The following is an 18,306-nucleotide window of genomic DNA, read 5'->3' as shown; positions in this document are numbered from 1 at the left end:
TTACATAGGAACAGGAGGAGGCCATTCAGCCCCTCGAGCCTATTACACAGGAACAGGAGGAGGCCATTCAGCCCCTCGAGCCTGTTACAGAGGAACAGGAGGAGGCCATTCAGCCCCTCGAGCCAGTTACACAGGAAGAGGAGGAGGCCATTCAGCCCCTCAAGCCTGTTACATAGGAACAGGAGGGGGCCATTCAGCCCCTCGAGCCTGTTACACAGGAGCAGGAGGAGGCCATTCAGCCCTCGAGCCTGCTCTGCCATTCAATCAGATCATGGCTGATCTGCACCTTACTACATTTACCCGCCTTGGCTCCATATCCCTCGATACTCTCACCCAACAAAAATCTATCAATCTCAGTCTTGAAAGCTCCAATTGACCTCCAGCATCCACAGCGTTTTGGGGGTGAGACTTCCAGATGTCCACTCCCATTTGTGTGAAGAAGTTAGGGAAAGACTAACACATGGAACTGATTTAACATCTGGACTGAGAGCTTTAAGTTAAGTTCAGAGACCGGTGAATCCTGAGTCTCTGGGAATCTCCAGAGGAAGGGAGCTCCTGAAGAATGTATAAGGTACCATGGAATGTTCTGAGTAAGCTTTGGTTGATTTACCTTGGAGGATCTAGGAAAAACCATCTCAATCCTTCCCTCAGCTGATGAAATGGGTTTGGGTCTGAATCCACAGTCACCATCCAGTGACCTCTGGGTTCCTGCTCCTGATCCCTATCCCATGCCCTAGGATTAGGGAGCAGTGTTACTCCTGATCCCTATCCAGTGCCTCAGGTTTAGGGAGATTTCCTGCTCCTGATGCCTACCCAGTGAGCCATGGGTTAGGGAGGGTTCCTGCTCCTGATCCCTATCCAATGCCCCAGGGCTAGAGAGATTTCCTGCTCCTGATGCCTATCCAGTGAGCCATGGGTTAGGGAGGGTTCCTGCTCCTGATCCCTATCTAATGTCCCAGAGTTAGAGAGATTTCCTGCTCCCGATGCCTATCCAGTGACCCTGCTGGAAAGCAAATGTGCATGGATAGCGAGTGCGATGCCCTTCAAGGTCGAGCAGCTTGTTGCTGCTCGCTCCCTCAGCTTAACAGTGAAGTCCTGCCATGGGGAGCAGCTCCTTCAGATATGGACCCCACAAGGAGGCAGTGTGTCAAGGGGAGGGGTGGAGGGAGGGCAGTAGGTCTGGGTGTATTTGTTACGTGGGAGCATTCGGTGATGTGATGGGCTTGTCTCTCCGGTCCTGGGTGTTGATTCTGAGCTCTGTCTGCTCTCTCGCTGCAGGGCTGCAGGTCGATGAGAACCTCCAGTCGATGCTGGCGGGGTCGGTGATGAGGAAAGTCAAGTCCAGGAGCTGGAAGAGGCAACGATATTTCAAACTGCAGGACGACTGCATGAGCATCTGGTACAAGTCCAAGAAAACCGGCAACCCGAAGCCTACCTGTGAGTAGGTGCTGGGACTGCGAGGGGAGAGAGAGCGAAAGAGCGGAGAGAGAGAAAGAGGGGAGAGGGGGAGAGAGAGGGGGGGGGGAGGAGGGGGAGAGAGAGAGAGGGGGGAGAGGGGAGAGAGAGGAGAGAGGGGGGGAGAGGGAGAGAGAGAGGGATAGAGAGGGGGAGAGAGGGAGAGAGAGGGAAAGAGAGAGCTGAGAGAGAGAGAAGGAGAGTGGGGGAGAGAGGGAAGGAGAGAGAGAGAGAGAGAGAGAAAGGGGAGGGGAGAGGAGAGGGAGAGAGAGGGGGGAGAGAGGGAGAGAGGGGGATTGAGAAAGAGGAGAGAGATGGAGAGGGAGAGAAGGGTGAGAGAGAGAGGGGAGAGAGAGTGAGGGAGAGAGGGAAAGAGAGAGCTGAGAGAGAGAAGGAGAGAGGGGGAGAGAGGGAAGGAGAGAGAGAGCGAGAGAGAAAGGGGAGGGGAGAGGAGAGAGAGGAAAGAGAGAGAAAGGGAGAGAGGGGGAGAGGGGGAGAGTGAGGGAGGGAGAGAGAGAGAGAAATGTCAGCCCCAGAGCAGTGATTGTAAAATGAGCCAGGATCCCATCTTGATTGAAGCTACTGATTGTCGCTGTGTGTGTAGATGTTGGTGAGGAAGGGCGAGTGCCCGGCTGTGATACTCTTCACACTCAGTGTCTAGGCTCCGTCGTGAGGAATGAACGGGGGTTGGGTATCAGCAGCCAGCAAGTGCCTGTGGGACCTGTACCCCAGCAGGGGTCAGCACCTTCAGGAGAAGAGAGGGGAGGGGGGGGCAGTGGTAGAGGGAGAAAAACGTCACAAATAATTAAATGGTGTCTGGCGAATGTCATGTGACAGGAATAAACTCAGTTCCTTCCTCCCCTGTCTGGCAACACCTAGATATTAAAATTCTCGACCTCATGTTCAAATCCCTCCATGGCCTCGCCCCTCCCTATCTTTGTAACCTCCTTCTGCCGTGGAACCCTTTGAGATCTCTGCGCTTCTCCAATTCTGGCCTCTTGCACATCCCCGATTATAATCGCTCCACCATTGGTGGCCGTGCCTTCAGCTGCCTGGGCCCTCAGCTCTGGAATTCCCTCCCTAAACCTCTCCGCCTCGCTTTCCTCCTTTAAGACCCTCCTTAAAAACCTACCTCTTTGACCAAGCTTTTGGTCACCTGCCCTAATATCTCCTTACGTGGCTCGGTGTCAAATATTTGTTTGATAATCGCTCCTGTGAAGTGCCTTGGGACGTTTTGCTACGTTAAAGGCGCTGTATAAGTGCGAGTTGTTGGAAGTTCACTGATGGAGGTGCGCTGCATTTTGCTCTTTCCCTCGCAGTCTCCATCAGCGACATCGAGACGGTCCGCGAGGGACACCAGTCTGAGGTTCTGCAGAGTATCGCGGAGGAGTTCACCCCTGACCGCTGTTTCACTGTCGTGTTCCGTGGGAGACGGGGAAACCTGGACCTCGTGGCTGATTCAGCCCAGGAGGCAGAACACTGGATCCAGGGACTCCGCAAGCTCATCGAGAACGTCAAAAACATGGACCAGAAAGAAAAGCTCGACCAATATCCTTTGTTAATGAATTTCCCCGTGGATCTTTAGATGGCGGATTGTTAGTGTCAGGAATTGGGATAGTCCCAAATACAGACATCCAGCACCTGGGAGTGTTTGATGAGACAGTGTAGAGGGAGCTTTACTCTGTATCTAACCCGTGCTGTACCTGCCCTGGGAGTGTTTGATGGGACAGTGTAGAGGAAGCTTTACTCTGTATCTAATCCATGCTGTACCTGCCCTGGGAGTGTTTGATGGGGTAGTGTAGAGGGAGCTTTACTCTGTTTCTAACCCGTGCTGTACCTGCCATGGGAGTGTTTGATGGGACAGTGTAGAGGGAGCTTTACTCTGTATCTAACCTGTGCTGTACCTGCCCTGGGAGTGTTTGATGGGACAGTGTAGAGGGAGCTTTACTCTGTATCTAATCCATGCTGTACCTGCCCTGGGAGTGTTTGATGGGGTAGTGTAGAGGGAGCTTTGCTCTGTATCTAACCCGTGCTGTATCTGCCCTGGGAGTGTTTGATGGGACAGTGTAGAGGGAGCTTTACTCTGTATCTAACCCGCGGTGTACCTGCCCTGGGAGTGTTTGATGGGACAGTGTCTTCCTCTTCTCCTTAGGCCGTCCCTCGGAACCGAGGATGACTTGCTTCCACATTAAAAATGAGTTCGCAGGTGACTGATGAGTCCAATGTGGGACCTGCAGTCTCTGTCACAGGTGGGGCAGATGGTGGTTGAAGGGGCGGGTGGGTGGGGTGCTTGGGTTGACGTGCGCTCCTTGCACTGCCTGTGCTTGGCTTCCGCTTGCTCCCGGCGAAGATACTCGAGGTGTTCGGCGCCTTCCCGGATGCTTCTCCTCCACTTTGTGCAGTCTTGGGCCAGGAGATTCCCAGGTGTCGATGGGGATGTTGCACTTTTTCAAGGAGGCTTTGAGGGTGTCCTTGAAGCGCTTCCTCTGCCCACCTGGGGCTCTTTTGCCGTGCCGGAGCTCTGAGTAGAGCACTTGTTTTGGGAGTCTCGTATCGGGCAAGCGGACAATGTGACCCATCCATCTGAGCTGACTGAGCGTGGTCAAAGCTTCGATGCTGGGGATGCTGGCCCGAGCGAGAACACTGACAGTGGGGCAGTGTAGAGGGAGCTTTACTCTGTATCTAACCTGTGCTGTACCTGCCCTGGGAGTGTTTGATGGGACAGTGTAGAGGGAGCTTTACTCTGTATCTAACCCGTGCTGTACCTGCCCTGGGAGTGTTTGATGGGACAGTGTAGAGGGAGCTTTACTCTGTATCTAACCTGTGCTGTACCTGCCCTGGGAGTATTTGATGGGACAGTGTAGAGGGAGCTTTACTCTGTATCTAACCCTGCTGCACCTGCCCTGGGAGTATTTGATGGGACAGTGTGGAGGGAGCTCTACTCTGTATCTAACCCGTGCTGTACCTGCCCTGGGAGTGTTTGATGGGACAGTGTAGAGGGAGCTTTACTCTGTTTCTAACCTGTGCTGTACCTGCCCTCGGAGTGTTTGATGGGACAGTGTAGAGGGAGCTTTACTCTGTATCTAACCTGTGCTGTACCTGCCCTGTCAGTGTTTGATGGGACAGTGTAGAGGGAGCTTTACTCTGTATCGAACCTGTGCTGTACCTGCCCTGGGAGTGTTTGATGGGACAGTGTAGAGGGAGCTTTACGCTGTATCTAACCTGTGCTGTACCTGCCCTGGGAGTGTTTGACGGGACAGTGTAGAGGTAGCTTTGCTCTGTATCTAACCCGTGCTGTACCTGCCCTGGGAGTGTTTGATGAGACAGTGTAGAGGGAGATTTACTCTGTATCCAACCCATGCTGTAGCTGCCCTGGGAGTGTTTGATGGGACAGTGTAGAGGGAGCTTTACTCTGTGTCTAACCTGTGCTGTACCTGCCCTGGGAGTGTTTGATGGGACAGTGTAGAGGGAGCTTTACTCTGTATCGAACCTGTGCTGTACCTGCCCTGGGAGTGTTTGATGGGACAGTGTAGAGGGAGATTTACTCTGTATCTAACCCGTGCTGTACCTGCCCTGGGAGTGTTTGATGGGACAGTGTAGAGGGAGCTTTACGCTGTATCTAACCTGTGCTGTACCTGCCCTGGGAGTGTTTGATGGGACAGTGTAGAGGGAGCTTTACTCTGTATCTAACCCGTGCTGTACCTGCCCTGGGAGTGTTTGATGGGACAGTGTAGAGGGAGCTTTACCCTGTATCTAACCCGTGCTGTACCTGCCCTGAGAGTGTTTGATGGGAGAGTGTAGAGGGAGCTTTACTCTGTAACTAACCCGTGCTGTACCTGCCCTGGGATTGTTTGATGGGACAGTGTAGAGGCAGCTTTACTCTGTATCTAACCCATGCTGTAGCTGCCCTGGGAGTGTTTGACGGGACAGTGTAGAGGGAGCTTTACTCTGTATCTAACCCATGCTGTACCTGCCCTGGGAGTGTTTGACGGGACAGTGTAGAGGTAGCTTTGCTCTGTATCTAACCCGTGCTGTACCTGCCCTGGGAGTGTTTGATGAGACAGTGTAGAGGGAGATTTACTCTGTATCCAACCCATGCTGTAGCTGCCCTGGGAGTGTTTGATGGGACAGTGTAGAGGGAGCTATACTCTGTGTCTAACCTGTGCTGTACCTGCCCTGGGAGTGTTTGATGGGACAGTGTAGAGGGAGCTTTACTCTGTATCTAACCCGTGCCGTACCTGCCCTGGGAGTGTTTGATGGGACAGTGTAGAGGGAGCTTTACTCTGTAACTAACCCGTGCTGTACCTGCCCTGGGAGTGTTTGACGGGACAGTGTAGAGGGAGCTTTACTCTGTATCTAACCCGTGCTGTACCTGCCCTGGGAGTGTTTGATGAGACAGTGTAGAGGGAGCTTTACTCTGTGTCTAACCTGTGCTGTACCTGCCCTGGGAGTGTTTGATGGGACAGTGTAGAGGGAGCTTTACTCTGTATCTAACCCGTGCCGTACCTGCCCTGGGAGTGTTTGATGGGACAGTGTAGAGGGAGCTTTACTCTGTAACTAACCCGTGCTGTACCTGCCCTGGGAGTGTTTGACGGGACAGTGTAGAGGGAGCTTTACTCTGTATCTAACCCATGCTGTACCTGCCCTGGGAGTGTTTGACGGGACAGTGTAGAGGGAGCTTTACTCTGTATCTAACCCGTGCTGTACCTGCCCTGGGAGTGTTTGATGAGACAGTGTAGAGGGAGCTTTACTCAGCGTGCAACCTGTAGACGTCTCTTGGGGTTCCTTTCCTTCACTCTCTAATGTGGATCAGTGACTGGTTCCATAAAGCAGATAAGGATAATGACGGGCGGATGAACTTTAAGGAGGTGCGGGATTTGCTGAAGATGATGAACGTCCATATGAATGAAGACCACTCGCTGCTGCTCTTTAAGGTGGGCCCCAGCCCCCTACTCCACTCTTTGTAGGACAGTAGAATCATAGGGCTAGAAATTCACGTAGTCACCGGCACTCCATAGCGGCATGAAATGGCACTAAAATGGCAGCTGCCGCTCTTTCACCAGCCGGTGGCCGGTCCTGCGACTGCCGCCATATTCCTCTCCCCTTTTGCGTTGCCCGTTAGCGGCAGCGCCCTGCAAAAAATGATGGCGGCGTGGTAACGTCCATCAGCATGCAACGCCGACTTAACGTCACCAAGGCGAACTTCGACCCTAGCGCTGAATCCAGCGCTGCGTCCTAAGCACGCCAGGTTAACCCTGTGTGTAAGCAGGCTGAGAGTGGCGATGTCTGCACCTCTTAATGGGACACACACCTCATTCAGGTAAGTTTGAAATTAAAGGTTTGGACTTTTAAAAATGTTTTTATTGAAGTGGTGGCTTGCTGCAATAGATGTGAAAAGTTTTTTTAAGTGTGTAGGGCGTGCTGCTGGATGCTTGCAAGGGCTCAGATGGTAAATGAAGGCCTTTGAGAAGAGAGAACATGCTGCGAATACTCAGCAGGTCACGCAACATCCGTAGAGAGAGAAACAGAGTTCACGTCTCAGGTTGACATGCTGCCTGACCAACTGAGTATTTGCAGCTTTTTGTGCTGTCATTTCACATTTACAGCGTCCGCTTGCAGAGGGAAGAGGAAGACGCAGAAGAGGAGGAATCAGACGGAAGGATGCATCCCAGACAGCCCCTTTGTGGCCGGGATGTCCGGGATGGAATCATCCGCCTGTGGTCCCACTGGCTGGGTAGGCTGCATTTCCTGGGTGTGTGAAATGAGGAAAGCACAAGGCTGGAGTTGTGCTGATGGGAGGGTGGGAAAGCAAGAGGTGCCTGCCAGAAGGATGATAACGTACGAGGATATCTGCATCTTGTATCCTTTCTGTCCCGCTGCTGGCCAAGGGCTCAGCCATGCCCCTGCCAAGAATGGCCTGCACCGTCTCCCCCAAGGGGGTGAGGTGAGGCTAGGAATGGGAGATGTGCCTCGTCATTGGTGCGGATTGTTGGTAGGTGAGTGATTGGGGGTCATGCATTGAGCAGTGTGTGAGGCTAGTGGTGCAGTTGGTAGGAGATGGCTTTTGAAGATGCATTCACTGACCTTGACCAGTGGTTTGAGATCATGAAGCTTCTTTGGGCACTGGAGCCAGGTGGTGAGGGCGACACTGCTGGCAGTGACGGTCTTAGTGATGTGGTCCCACATCCTTCTTTCTGGAGGGCCTCCTGGCCCCTGTGGGTAGAGGGCCGCTCTTGCAGTGTTGGCCCCCTGCACAAAGCTGGAGTGCTGCATGTGAGACCCTGGGTGCCCCTGTGTTAGTGCTGAGGCAGTTTTCCCATTTGTTGAGGTTAGGAAGGTAATTCAGCTTTAACAGCTGAATATTCACATTTGCAACTTCTTTTAAATATTGAATATTTCTTAAAAGGCAGAAAGGGCTGAAAAATGTATGAATTCACTGCATTTTATTTTGTATTGCTTCAGTGTGCGTGGCCCCTTTAATTCTCATTGCCCACAATTCCCTGCGAGCTCCACAGCTTCGCTCCCATTGGCTGTGGGAAGCTGAAACGCTGGACAGGAACTTTGTCCCGGATCCCTCCAGCAACGCCACCAGGACGGCATTGCACGGAAGGTGAGCGCTGCGCCACCTATCGCCAAGTCCCCCCGCCACCCCCCCCCCACCCCACCACCCCTAGACCAATTTCCCTCGGCTAGCATCACGGACATTTCCAGCGGCCGGCACAGGAGGAGGCCTTTCGGCCCGTTGTGCCTGTGCCGGCTCTTTGAAAGAGCAGTCTAATTTAGTCCCGCACCCCAGATATTTCCCCATAACCCTGCCAATGAATCCTCCTCAAGTACATGTCCAATTGCCTTTTGAAAGTTCCTATGCATTGTCCCAGCAAAAGTAAACGTTGGTCCTTTAGAGGCTGAGACAGGAGAAATTATAATGGGGGATAAGGAAATGGCAGCGACTTTAAACAAATATTTTGTATCTGTCTTCACAGTAGAAGACACAAAAAGCAGACCAAAAATAGTGGGGAACCAAGGGTCTAATGAGAGTGAGGAACTTAAAGTAATTAATATCAGTAGAGAAAAAGTACTTGAGGAACTAATGGGACTAAAAGCCGACAAATCCCCTGGACCTGACGGCCTACATCCTAGGGTTCTAAAAGAGGTGGCTGAAGAGATAGTGGATGCATTGGTTTTGATCTTCCAAAATTCCCCAGATTCTGGAATGGTTCCAGCAGATTGGAAGGTAGCAAATGTAACCCCGCTATTCAAGAAAGGAGGGAGAGAGAAAACGGGGAACTACAGGCCAGTTAGCCTGACATCAGTCGTCAGGAAAATGCTGGAATCCATTGTTAAGGAAATGGTAACAGGGCACTTAGAAAATCATAATATGATTAGGCAGAGTCAGCATGGTTTTATGAAAGGGAAATTGTGTTTGACAAATTTATTAGAGTTTTTTGAGAATGTAACTTGCAGGGTGGATAAAGGAAAACCAGTAGATGTAGTATATTTGGATTTCCAAAAGGCAATCGATAAGGTGCCACATAAAAGGTTTCTAAGCAAGATTAGGGCTCATGGGGTTGGGGGTAATATAGTAGCATGGATAGAGGATTGGTTAACAGACAGAAAACAGAGAGTATGGATAAATGGGTCATTTTCCGGTTGGCAGGCTGTAACTAGTGGGGTGCCACAAGGATCAGTGATTGGGCCTCAGCTGTTTACAATCTATATTAGTGACTTGGATGAAGGGACCGAGTGTAATGTATCTAAGTTTGCTGATGATACAAAGCTAGGTGGGACAGTAAGCTGTGAGGAGAACACAAAGAGGCTGCAAAGGGATATAGACAGGTTAAGTGAGTGGGCAATAAGGTGACAGATGGAGTATAATGTGGGGACATGTGAGGTCATTCATTTTGATAGGAAGAATAGAAAAACAGAATATTTTTTAAATGGTGTTGGTATGGAGATACAGCAAGCAATTAGGGAAACAAATGGCCTTTATTGCAAGGGGGTTGGAGTATAAGAGTAAGGAAGTCTTACTACAATAGTACAGGGCTTTGGTGAGACCACACCTGGAGTACTGTGCACAGTTCTGGTCTCCTTATCTGAGGAAGGACATGCCTTGGAGGCGGTGCAACAAAAGTTCACTAGATTGATTCCTGGGATGAGAGGGTTGTCCTATGAGGAGAGATCACAGAATGAGAGGTGATCTCACTGAAACATATAAGATTCTGAGGGGGATTGACAGGGTAGATGCTGAGAGGTTGTTTCCCCTGGCTGGAGAGTCTAGAACCAGGGGGCATAGGCCTAGAAATTCAGTTGGTTGCGCCAGCCGGTAGCGCCTTAGGAGGAGTAGATGTCGGGCGCTAGGCGGCTAGCGGCCGGGCGCAGCGCGATCTGCGCCTCTCCCCAACTTCACTCACGATTTAGCGGCGGCGCAAAGTCTTTGCGCGCGCTCAGCTGTGCGCACAGATCCTGACGTCATTTCCTCATGCAACGCCCTTTGTGCGCCCCAAACCGGAAATTCAGTCGCGACGCTCTCTTGTGCGCCTGGCGCCCCTAGCAACTGGTAGAGTGGAATGGTGCTCAGTCGATGCGGGGCGCGGGGGGCGCAAATTAAAGGGCACTCCTCCTGCACTCGAAAAGGCTGCCATTTCGCAGCACTCCTTTTTGAGAGACGGATCTTTGCAGAGAGACCAAGGTAGAGAGCTTTCTGCTTTGGCTCAACACTTGGACAGGTACTTGTGGCTTCAGGCCACAGCTTTCCACTTGTCTTTGCCTTCATTGACATATCATTGTTTGCTAACATATAATGGGGGCTGCAATGGGTGCAAACGCTGGCCTTCTCCATTGCATCCAAAGGGCTCACAGACGCCGTGAGAGAGTGGCAGTCCTGGCTAGACGGAGAGGGGGCAACAGGGTATACCGCCAGCAGTTCTCCTATCTGAACATGTCTGACGAGCAGTGTGTTCGGAGGCTGCGATTCCGAAGGGAGGTGGTCACAGAGATCTGCCACCTGCTTGGCGGTGATCTGCAGCCACATCTGAGGAGCAGGACGTCTCTGTCGGTGGCAGTGAAGGTGACGGTGGCTCTCAACTTCTATGCCACCGGCTCCTTCCAATCCGCTACTGGGGACATTTCCAACATCTCCCAGTTTGCCGTGCATTGCTGCATCCGCCAGGTGACCAATGCCCTTTTCAAAAGGAGACGTCAGTTCATCTCCTTCTCCATGGCCCTTGCCAAGCAGCAACAGCGTGCAATGGGCTTTGCAGCATTCGCGGGCTTCCCCATGGTGCAGGGCGCCATTGACTGCACGCATGTGGCTTTGCGGGCACCTCTGGAGAATTCCGAGGATTACCGCAACCGGAAGGGCTACCATTCGCTCAACGTCCAGCTGGTGTGTGACCACAGGCAGCTCATCCTAGCTGTCAATGCCCGCTTTCCAGGCAGCAGCCACGATGCCTTCATCCTGCGCCAGACTTCTGTGGCAGACATGTTCCAGGCCCAGCCTCACCCACGAGGATGGCTTCTCGGGGACAAAGGCTATCCTTTGTGTACCTGGCTGATGACCCCGCTCCGTGCGCCCAGCACCCCTGCTGAAGAGGGATACAACGACAGCCATCAAGCGACCAGGAACATCATTGAGCAAACAATCGGCGTCCTGAAGCAACGGTTCCGCTGTCTGGATCGTTCCGGTGGAGCCCTACAATATTCGCCGGAGCGAGTCTCCCATTTCGTGGTCGTGTGCTGCATGCTGCACAACCTGGCTGTCCGCAGGACTCAGCCACTGCCACCAGAGATTGGAGGACCACCTGAGGAGGAGGAGGAGGAGGAGGAGGAGGAGGACCAGCACAGGAGGGAGGCAGAAAGTGCAAGGGCCGCCCGTCGCCGGCTTATTGAACGTCGGTTCTAGGCCCCCTCTCAGGGAATGGCTTGTGCCAATGTCAGCAGATGAATGTAGCCGCTCCACAAGCCCTCAGCCGAGCAGGGCAACCAGGACTTGCCAAAAAAAACATGCACAGTGCGATTTACGAACATTAATTTATTGCAAACCGCTGCCCTTCCCACATTACAACCTCATGTTGAGAAGCCCCCTCCAAAAACACAAAACTAACAGTCTCGGCCTTACAAAAACAAAGAAAGACACCAGTCTCGGCCTTACAAAAACACAACTACACCAGTCTCGGCCTTTGAACAACCACAAAGCATTTGTGCAGACCTTCAACTTTTTGCCCTGCGAGGGTGATGCCTTTCGCATCCTTGCCTGGCCCCTGCCCGCCCTGCAGCTCCTCCTCAATGGGAGCCCAGTGGCTGCAGCAAGGCTGGGGGAAGGCTGCTGAGGGTCAGATGGCGAGACGGCAGATGCCCTTGGGGGTCGGCCTGCACCAGCTCTGGCCCTGGAGGGGCCGGCTGCTGACTGCTCCAACTCTGCTTGGGCGGCAGCAGTCTGTCCAGCGGCTCGTGGCAGCTGCAATGGCGGAGTGGCAGTGTCGGCTGCAGGAATGGTGCCAACCTGACAGATCGCAGGTGCTCCCTGGTCGCCTGATACATTGGCACTCGCACGGGCCAGCACTGCAACATGCGCAGCAAACAGCTGAAGAACAGACTGCTGGGCTGCTGCTGCGTGGCGAGTGCCCTGGCGATGCCTGGCTGATCCAGCGAGGGTGGCAGCAGTTAGTGCCCGTGTGGCCCTGGTCTGTGTCCGCATGACAACAGCCAGTGAATGGACGGCACGACTGAGCACTTGGCTCGAAGCCGCCTGTGCTGCCGCGAAGTCCTGTAGACTCCTGGCCTGTGCTGCTCCAAATTGCTGCACACTCCTTGACAAAGACTCAATGGAGTCAGGCATCCTTGCCACTGCAGCCATGAGCTCATTGTGCCTGCGCTCAGCCTGGACGGCCATTTCCGCTAGGAGCCGCACCTCCTCTGCGCTCACCGTCGCAGGACTGGAGGCCGCACTCACCCTCTGGGGAGAAGTCCGCCGAGCTTCCCCACCCCTCCCGCGTTGCTGCAGCCCGCTGGGCCCCGGAGCTTCACTCTCCTCCGACCCTTCCCCCCGGCTCCCCTCCAGGGAAGACGTGTCCCCTTCATCGCCATGGGCTGGCGCGGCTGAGGGTGGCACTGACGGGCCGGCTTCCTCTTCCTCCTCCTCGAATTCGGAATCGCTGACAGTGGCAGCTTGAGGGCCCGCCTCCTCACCTGGCGATTCACCATCTGAAAGCAGGAAGGCACAAGAGTAGCTTTAGAGTGAGGACAGGGCGGCAGCGAGGGAGGCATGAGTGCTGCCATGCACTGCATTGGTCGGACAGTGGCAAAGGATGCTGATCTGAGGCGCAAGTGGAAAGAGAGAGGTCAAAAAGGTGATGCCCTTACCATTGGTGCCCAGAACAGGGTCGGCATCTCCACTGGCGACGGGGCCAATCAGCCGGCCTGCCATAATGCGCTCCACACGCTGTTCGAGGTCGGAGAGCTCTTTGACGTCAGGACGGCCTCCCCCGGTCTCACTTAGTTTCCGCCGGTTGTGCGCCACCTTGGCCTGCAAGAGAAAGGACGGCCTCTAAGTACAGTGTGAAGCCCTGATCTTGTCTGCACTGCCTCCCATGGTCGAATAGCTTGTACAGTGTGAAGCCCTGATCTTGTCTGCAATGCCTCCCATGCTCGAATAGCTTGTACAGTGTGAAGCCCTGATCTTGTCTGCAATGCCTCCCATGGTGGAATAGCTTGTACAGTGTGTAAAGTGCTGAATGTGCAAGTGATTTTCATGACAGTCCCATAGCTGCTGGATGAGGGCTGGCCATTAGGGCTTTGAGGTCCCTTTGCCCATAAACTGAGGTGCACATGCAGGGATGAGGAGGACACTGGAAAGGGTACTCACCCTGACAGCCCGAGTGAGGTCATTGAACTTTTTCCGGCATTGCACAGGAGTCCTGGCAACCACGCTGTTGGAAGACACCCTGTTTGAGACCTCCCTCCAGGCTTTCCGGTAGGCGCTGGGCAGCGGCCTCCTGCCACCTTCTGGGAACAGAACATGGCGCCTGCGCTCCACTCCGCCAACCAGCACCCTCAGGTCACCGTCGCTGAAGCGCTGCGCTCTCTCCCTGGCCTTCTCCATAGCCCTGGGCGTTGTGCAGATGAAGCAGAAGTGGTCAGGCCTAGGTTGAGGGCTGCAGTGTGCAGGGCGTGGCAGGCAAACAAATCCACCCTCCCCCTTTAAGAGCTGACCGGCGCCAGAGTGTCTGCCGTCAATCAACAACTCGCCGCACCTGCGCTGCGCCCGGCCTCGGGGGTATCGCTCAGCACCGCCGGCTTAGCGCCTAAAGATAGTCGTGCATCGCCTGTTTTAGCGCAGCAGCAACCTCTTGGGGCGATGCGACTGAATATCGGCGAAGGTGGCGCGACTTTGCGCCGGGCGCAAACTTTAGCGGCCGCCCGACTTTAGCGCCCCAAACGTGGCTATACTGAATTTCTAGGCCATAGTCTCAGGATAAGGGGTCGGACATTTAAGACCGAGATGAGGAGGAATTTCTTCACTCAGAGGGTGGTGAATCTTTGGAATTCTCTGCCCCAGAGGGCTGTGGAGGCTCAGTCATTGAGTATATTCAAGGCTGAGATAGATAGATTTTTGGACTCTAGGGGAATCAAGGGACATGGAGATAGTGGGGGGGAAAGTGCAGTTGAGGTCGAAGATCAGCCATGATCTTATTGAATGGCGGAGCAGACTTGAGGTGCCTACTCCTGCTCCTAATTCTTATGTTCTTACGATTCCACCACCCTTTCAGGTCATGTGTTCCAGATCTTAACAACCCTCTGTGTGAAAAAAATTCTCTTTATTTTCCCTCTAGTTCTTTTGTCATTAATTTAAATCTGTGACCGCTGGTTACCGACCCACTTGCCAGAGGAAGCAGTTTGTCTCTACTTGCTCTATCAAAACCCCTCATAATTTTTAACACCCCTATTAAATCTCCCCTTAACCTTCTCTGCTCTAGAAACATAGAAAATTAGGAGCAGGAGTCGGCCCTTCGGCCCTTCGAGCCTCCTCCGCCATTCAATATGATCATGGCTGATCCTCTGTGTCAATACCATATTCCCGCTCTCTCCCCATACCCCTTGATGCCTTTTGTGTCTACAAATCTATCTATCTCCTTCTTAAATATATTCAGTGACTTGGCCTCCACAGCCTTCTGTGGTAGAGAATTCCACAGGTTCACCACCCTCCGAGTGAAGAAATTTCTCCTCATCTCAGTCCTAAATGTCCTACCCCGTATCCTGAGACTGTGACCCCTTGTTCTAGACCCCCCAGCCAGGGGAAACATCCTCCCTGCATCCAGTCTGTCTAGCCCTGTCAGAATTTTATACGTTTCAATGAGATCCCCTCTCATTCTTCTAAACTCTAGTGAATACAGGCCTAGTCGACCCAATCTCTCCTCATACGACAGTCCTGCAATCCCAGGAATCAGTCTGGTGAACCTTCGCTGCACTCCCTCTATGGCAAGTACATCCTTTCTTAGGTAAGGAGACCAAAACTGCACACAGTACTCCAGGTGTGGTCTCACCAAGGCCCTGTATAACTGTAGTAAGACATCCTTGCTCCTGTACTCAAAATCCTCTTGCAATGAAGGCCAACATACCATTTGCCTTCCTAACTGCTTGCTGCACCTGCATGTTTGCTTTCAGTGACTGGTGTACAAGGACACCCAGGTCCCTTTGTACATCAACATTTCCCAATCTATCACCATTTAAATAATACTCTACCTTTCTGTTTTTCCTACCGAAATGGATAACTTCACATTTATCCACTGCATCTGCCATGTATTTGTCTAAATCGCCTTGAAGCCTCTTTGTATCCTCCTCACAACTCACAATCATTTCATGTTGTCAGCAAACTTGGAAATATTACATTTGGTTCCCTCATCCAAACGATTGATATATACAGGAAACTTTCTGGTATCCGGCACTGACGGGACTGAGCTGGTGCCGGTCGATCAACACTGCCGGAGAAACGAGCGCTAATGTTTAAACATACAGAGCTCAGAGCTCCGTCTGAAGCAACAAACCCTTAGCAACAGCTTCAAAACAGTCGGCGCAGCTTGCAAGCATCTCTGTAGCTAAGCAACAGCTTCAGCTACACGCTTGCACAGCCACAAATGGAGAAAAAAAGCAACGAAAAGTAAAAAAAGTTATCTGAACTGACTCCTGAATTTTGCCGGTGGATAGAGCATTCCGGATATTTAACCTCCGTTTAAACGAAAGTTTCCTGTATTGTGAATAGCTGGGGCCCAAGCACTGATCCCTGCGGTACCCCACTAGTCATCGCCTGCCACCCCGAAAAAGACCCATTTATTCCTGCTCTCTGTTTCCTGTCTGTTAACCAATTTTCAATCCATGCCAGTATATTACCCCCAATCCCATGTGCTTTAATTTTGCACACTAACCTCTTATGTGGGACTTTATCAGAGGCCTTCTGAAAATCCAAATAAGGAGAACAATCCCAGCTTCTCTAGTCTCTCCACATAAGTCCCTCATCCCTGGTATCATCCTGGTAAATCTCCTCTGTACCCTCTCCAGGCCCTTGACATCCTTCCTAAAGTGTGGTGCTCTGCCTCTCCCTGTGTTTAGGCAATCAGAGACGTGCCCACGAGGGGCTGTAGCTGAGCTGACTGGGATACGACCAGTCAATATAATCTTGGTGATCTTGCTGAAACGTATTCTAGACAGACCTTGTCATTGGACCTTGGTATGGTGCAATATTTAAGCAATGGCCATACACCCTCCGTAGTCAATACTCAGCACCTTTACTGCAGTGCTTAAGCAGTGATGGATTGAACCAAGTCTGCCTGTTGATTAAAGATCCCATGACTACTCTTTGAAGAAGAGCAAGGGAGTTCTACCCAGTGTCCTGGGCCAACATTCATCCCCAACCAACATCACTGAAATGGATGATCTAGTCATTATCACATTGCTGTTTGCGGGATCTTGCTGTGTGCAAATTGGCTGCTGCGTTTCCTACATTACAACAGTGACCACACATCAAATAAAGTACTTAATTGGGTGTAAAGCGCTTTGGGATGTCCTGAGGATGTGAAAGGCGCTATAGAAATGGGAGTTCTTCAGTTAAGGTTTTACAGTTTCCCACTGTTCATTCAGTACTGTTGCTGAGCATGGGCATCATCCTTGTGACCTCCGGCCTTTCTCATCTCCCCGGGCCTCACATGAGCTCTGGCTGTGAGGGAGAACAACCTGATTGGCTGGTCCAGTTGATGGCCCCCTCTAATAGGTCTTGTCGATGACTCTTTCTGATAGGTCAGACAGGATAGGCCCTGTTGACGGCTCTCTCTGATAGGTCCAGTTGATGGCCCCCTCTAATAGGTCCTGTCGATGGCTCTTTCTGATAGGTTGGACAGAATAGGTCCAGTTGACAGCCCCCTCTGATAGGTCCTGTTGACAGCACCCACAGATAGGTTGGATAGGATAGGTCCAGTGACGAGTCGACCTCCTCTGATAGGTCAGATAGGATAGCCCCCCCTCTGATAGACCTGCTCTAACTGTTGATTCTGTGCCCTCTGTCTTTCAGATGGCAGACAAGTCACAGTCGGGAACACTTGAGGGCGACGAGTTTGTTTTGTTTTATAAGGCACTGACGCACCGTGATGACATTCACCGACTCTTCAACGAGTTCTCCAAAGACAGGAAGAAGCTGACACTGCTGGAGTTTGTGAACTTTCTAAAACACGAGCAACTCGAGCAAGTAGAGAATGTCGAGGAGTTTGCCATGGACCTAATCGCCAGATATGAGCCATCAGAGACAGGTACCATAGCCATCGAGTCTAATGTCCCATCAGAGACAGGGACCACAGCCATCGAGCCTAACGTCCCATCAGAGACAGGGACCACAGCCATTGAGTCTAACGTCCCATCAGAGACAGGAACCACAGCCATCGAGTCTAACGTCCCATCAGAGACAGGGACCACAGCCATCGAGTCTAACGTGCCATCAGAGACAGGGACCACAGCCGAGTCTAACATCCCATCAGAGACAGGGACCACAGCCATTGAGTCTAACGTCCCATCAGAGACAGGGACCACAGCCGAGTCTAACATCCCATCAGAGACAGGGACCACAGCCATTGAGTCTAACGTCCCATCAGAGACAGGGACCACAGAACATCGAGCCTAACGTCCCATCAGAGACAGGAACCACAGCCATCGAGTCTAACGTCCCATCAGAGACAGGGACCACAGCCGAGTCTAACATCCCATCAGAGACAGGGACCACAGCCATTGAGTCTAACGTCCCATCAGAGACAGGGACCACAGCCATCGAGTCTAACGTGCCATCAGAGACAGGGACCACAGAACATCGAGCCTAACGTCCCATCAGAGACAGGAACCACAGCCATCGAGTCTAACGTCCCATCAGAGACAGGGACCACAGCCGAGTCTAACATCCCATCAGAGACAGGGACCAGAACCATCGAGTCTAACGTCCCATCAGAGACAGGGACCACAGTCATCGAGCCTAACATCCCATCAGAGACTGGGACCACAGTCATCGAGTCTAATGTCCCGTCAGAGACAGGGACCACAGTCATCGAGTCTAATGTCCCATCAGAGACAGGGACCACAGCCATCGAGCCTAACGTCCCATCAGAGACAGGGACCACAGCCATTGAGTCTAACGTCCCATCAGAGACAGGGACCACAGCCATTGAGTCTAACGTCCCATCAGAGACAGGGACCACAGTCATCGAGTCTAATGTCCCATCAGAGACAGGGACCACAGCCATCGAGTCTAACGTCCCATCAGAGACAGGGACCACAGCCATTGAGTCTAACGTCCCATCAGAGACAGGGACCACAACCATC

At 52.4% G+C, this 18,306-nt stretch overlaps 1 protein-coding gene across 1 annotated transcript in view; it reads left to right on the top strand.

Moving 5' to 3' along the window:
* The window catches only part of LOC147120596 (1-phosphatidylinositol 4,5-bisphosphate phosphodiesterase delta-4-like), a 48,046-nt gene that overhangs the window by 4,092 nt on the left and 25,648 nt on the right, over positions 1-18,306 (top strand). Inside the window, 4 exon segments of the mRNA XM_085986724.1 lie at positions 1,279-1,437; positions 2,775-3,012; positions 6,269-6,389; positions 17,015-17,249. Of these exon segments, the coding sequence (XP_085842850.1) occupies positions 1,279-1,437; positions 2,775-3,012; positions 6,269-6,389; positions 17,015-17,249 (753 nt within the window).

Source organism: Somniosus microcephalus, chromosome 4 (assembly GCF_052327205.1).
Source record: "Somniosus microcephalus isolate GS21.2 chromosome 4, FLI_Smic_1.0, whole genome shotgun sequence".
In the NCBI taxonomy this organism is placed as follows: Eukaryota; Metazoa; Chordata; class Chondrichthyes; order Squaliformes; family Somniosidae; genus Somniosus; species Somniosus microcephalus.
The sequence above is the reverse complement of the archived record's forward strand: the minus strand, read 5'-3'. Positions and strand labels throughout refer to the sequence as shown.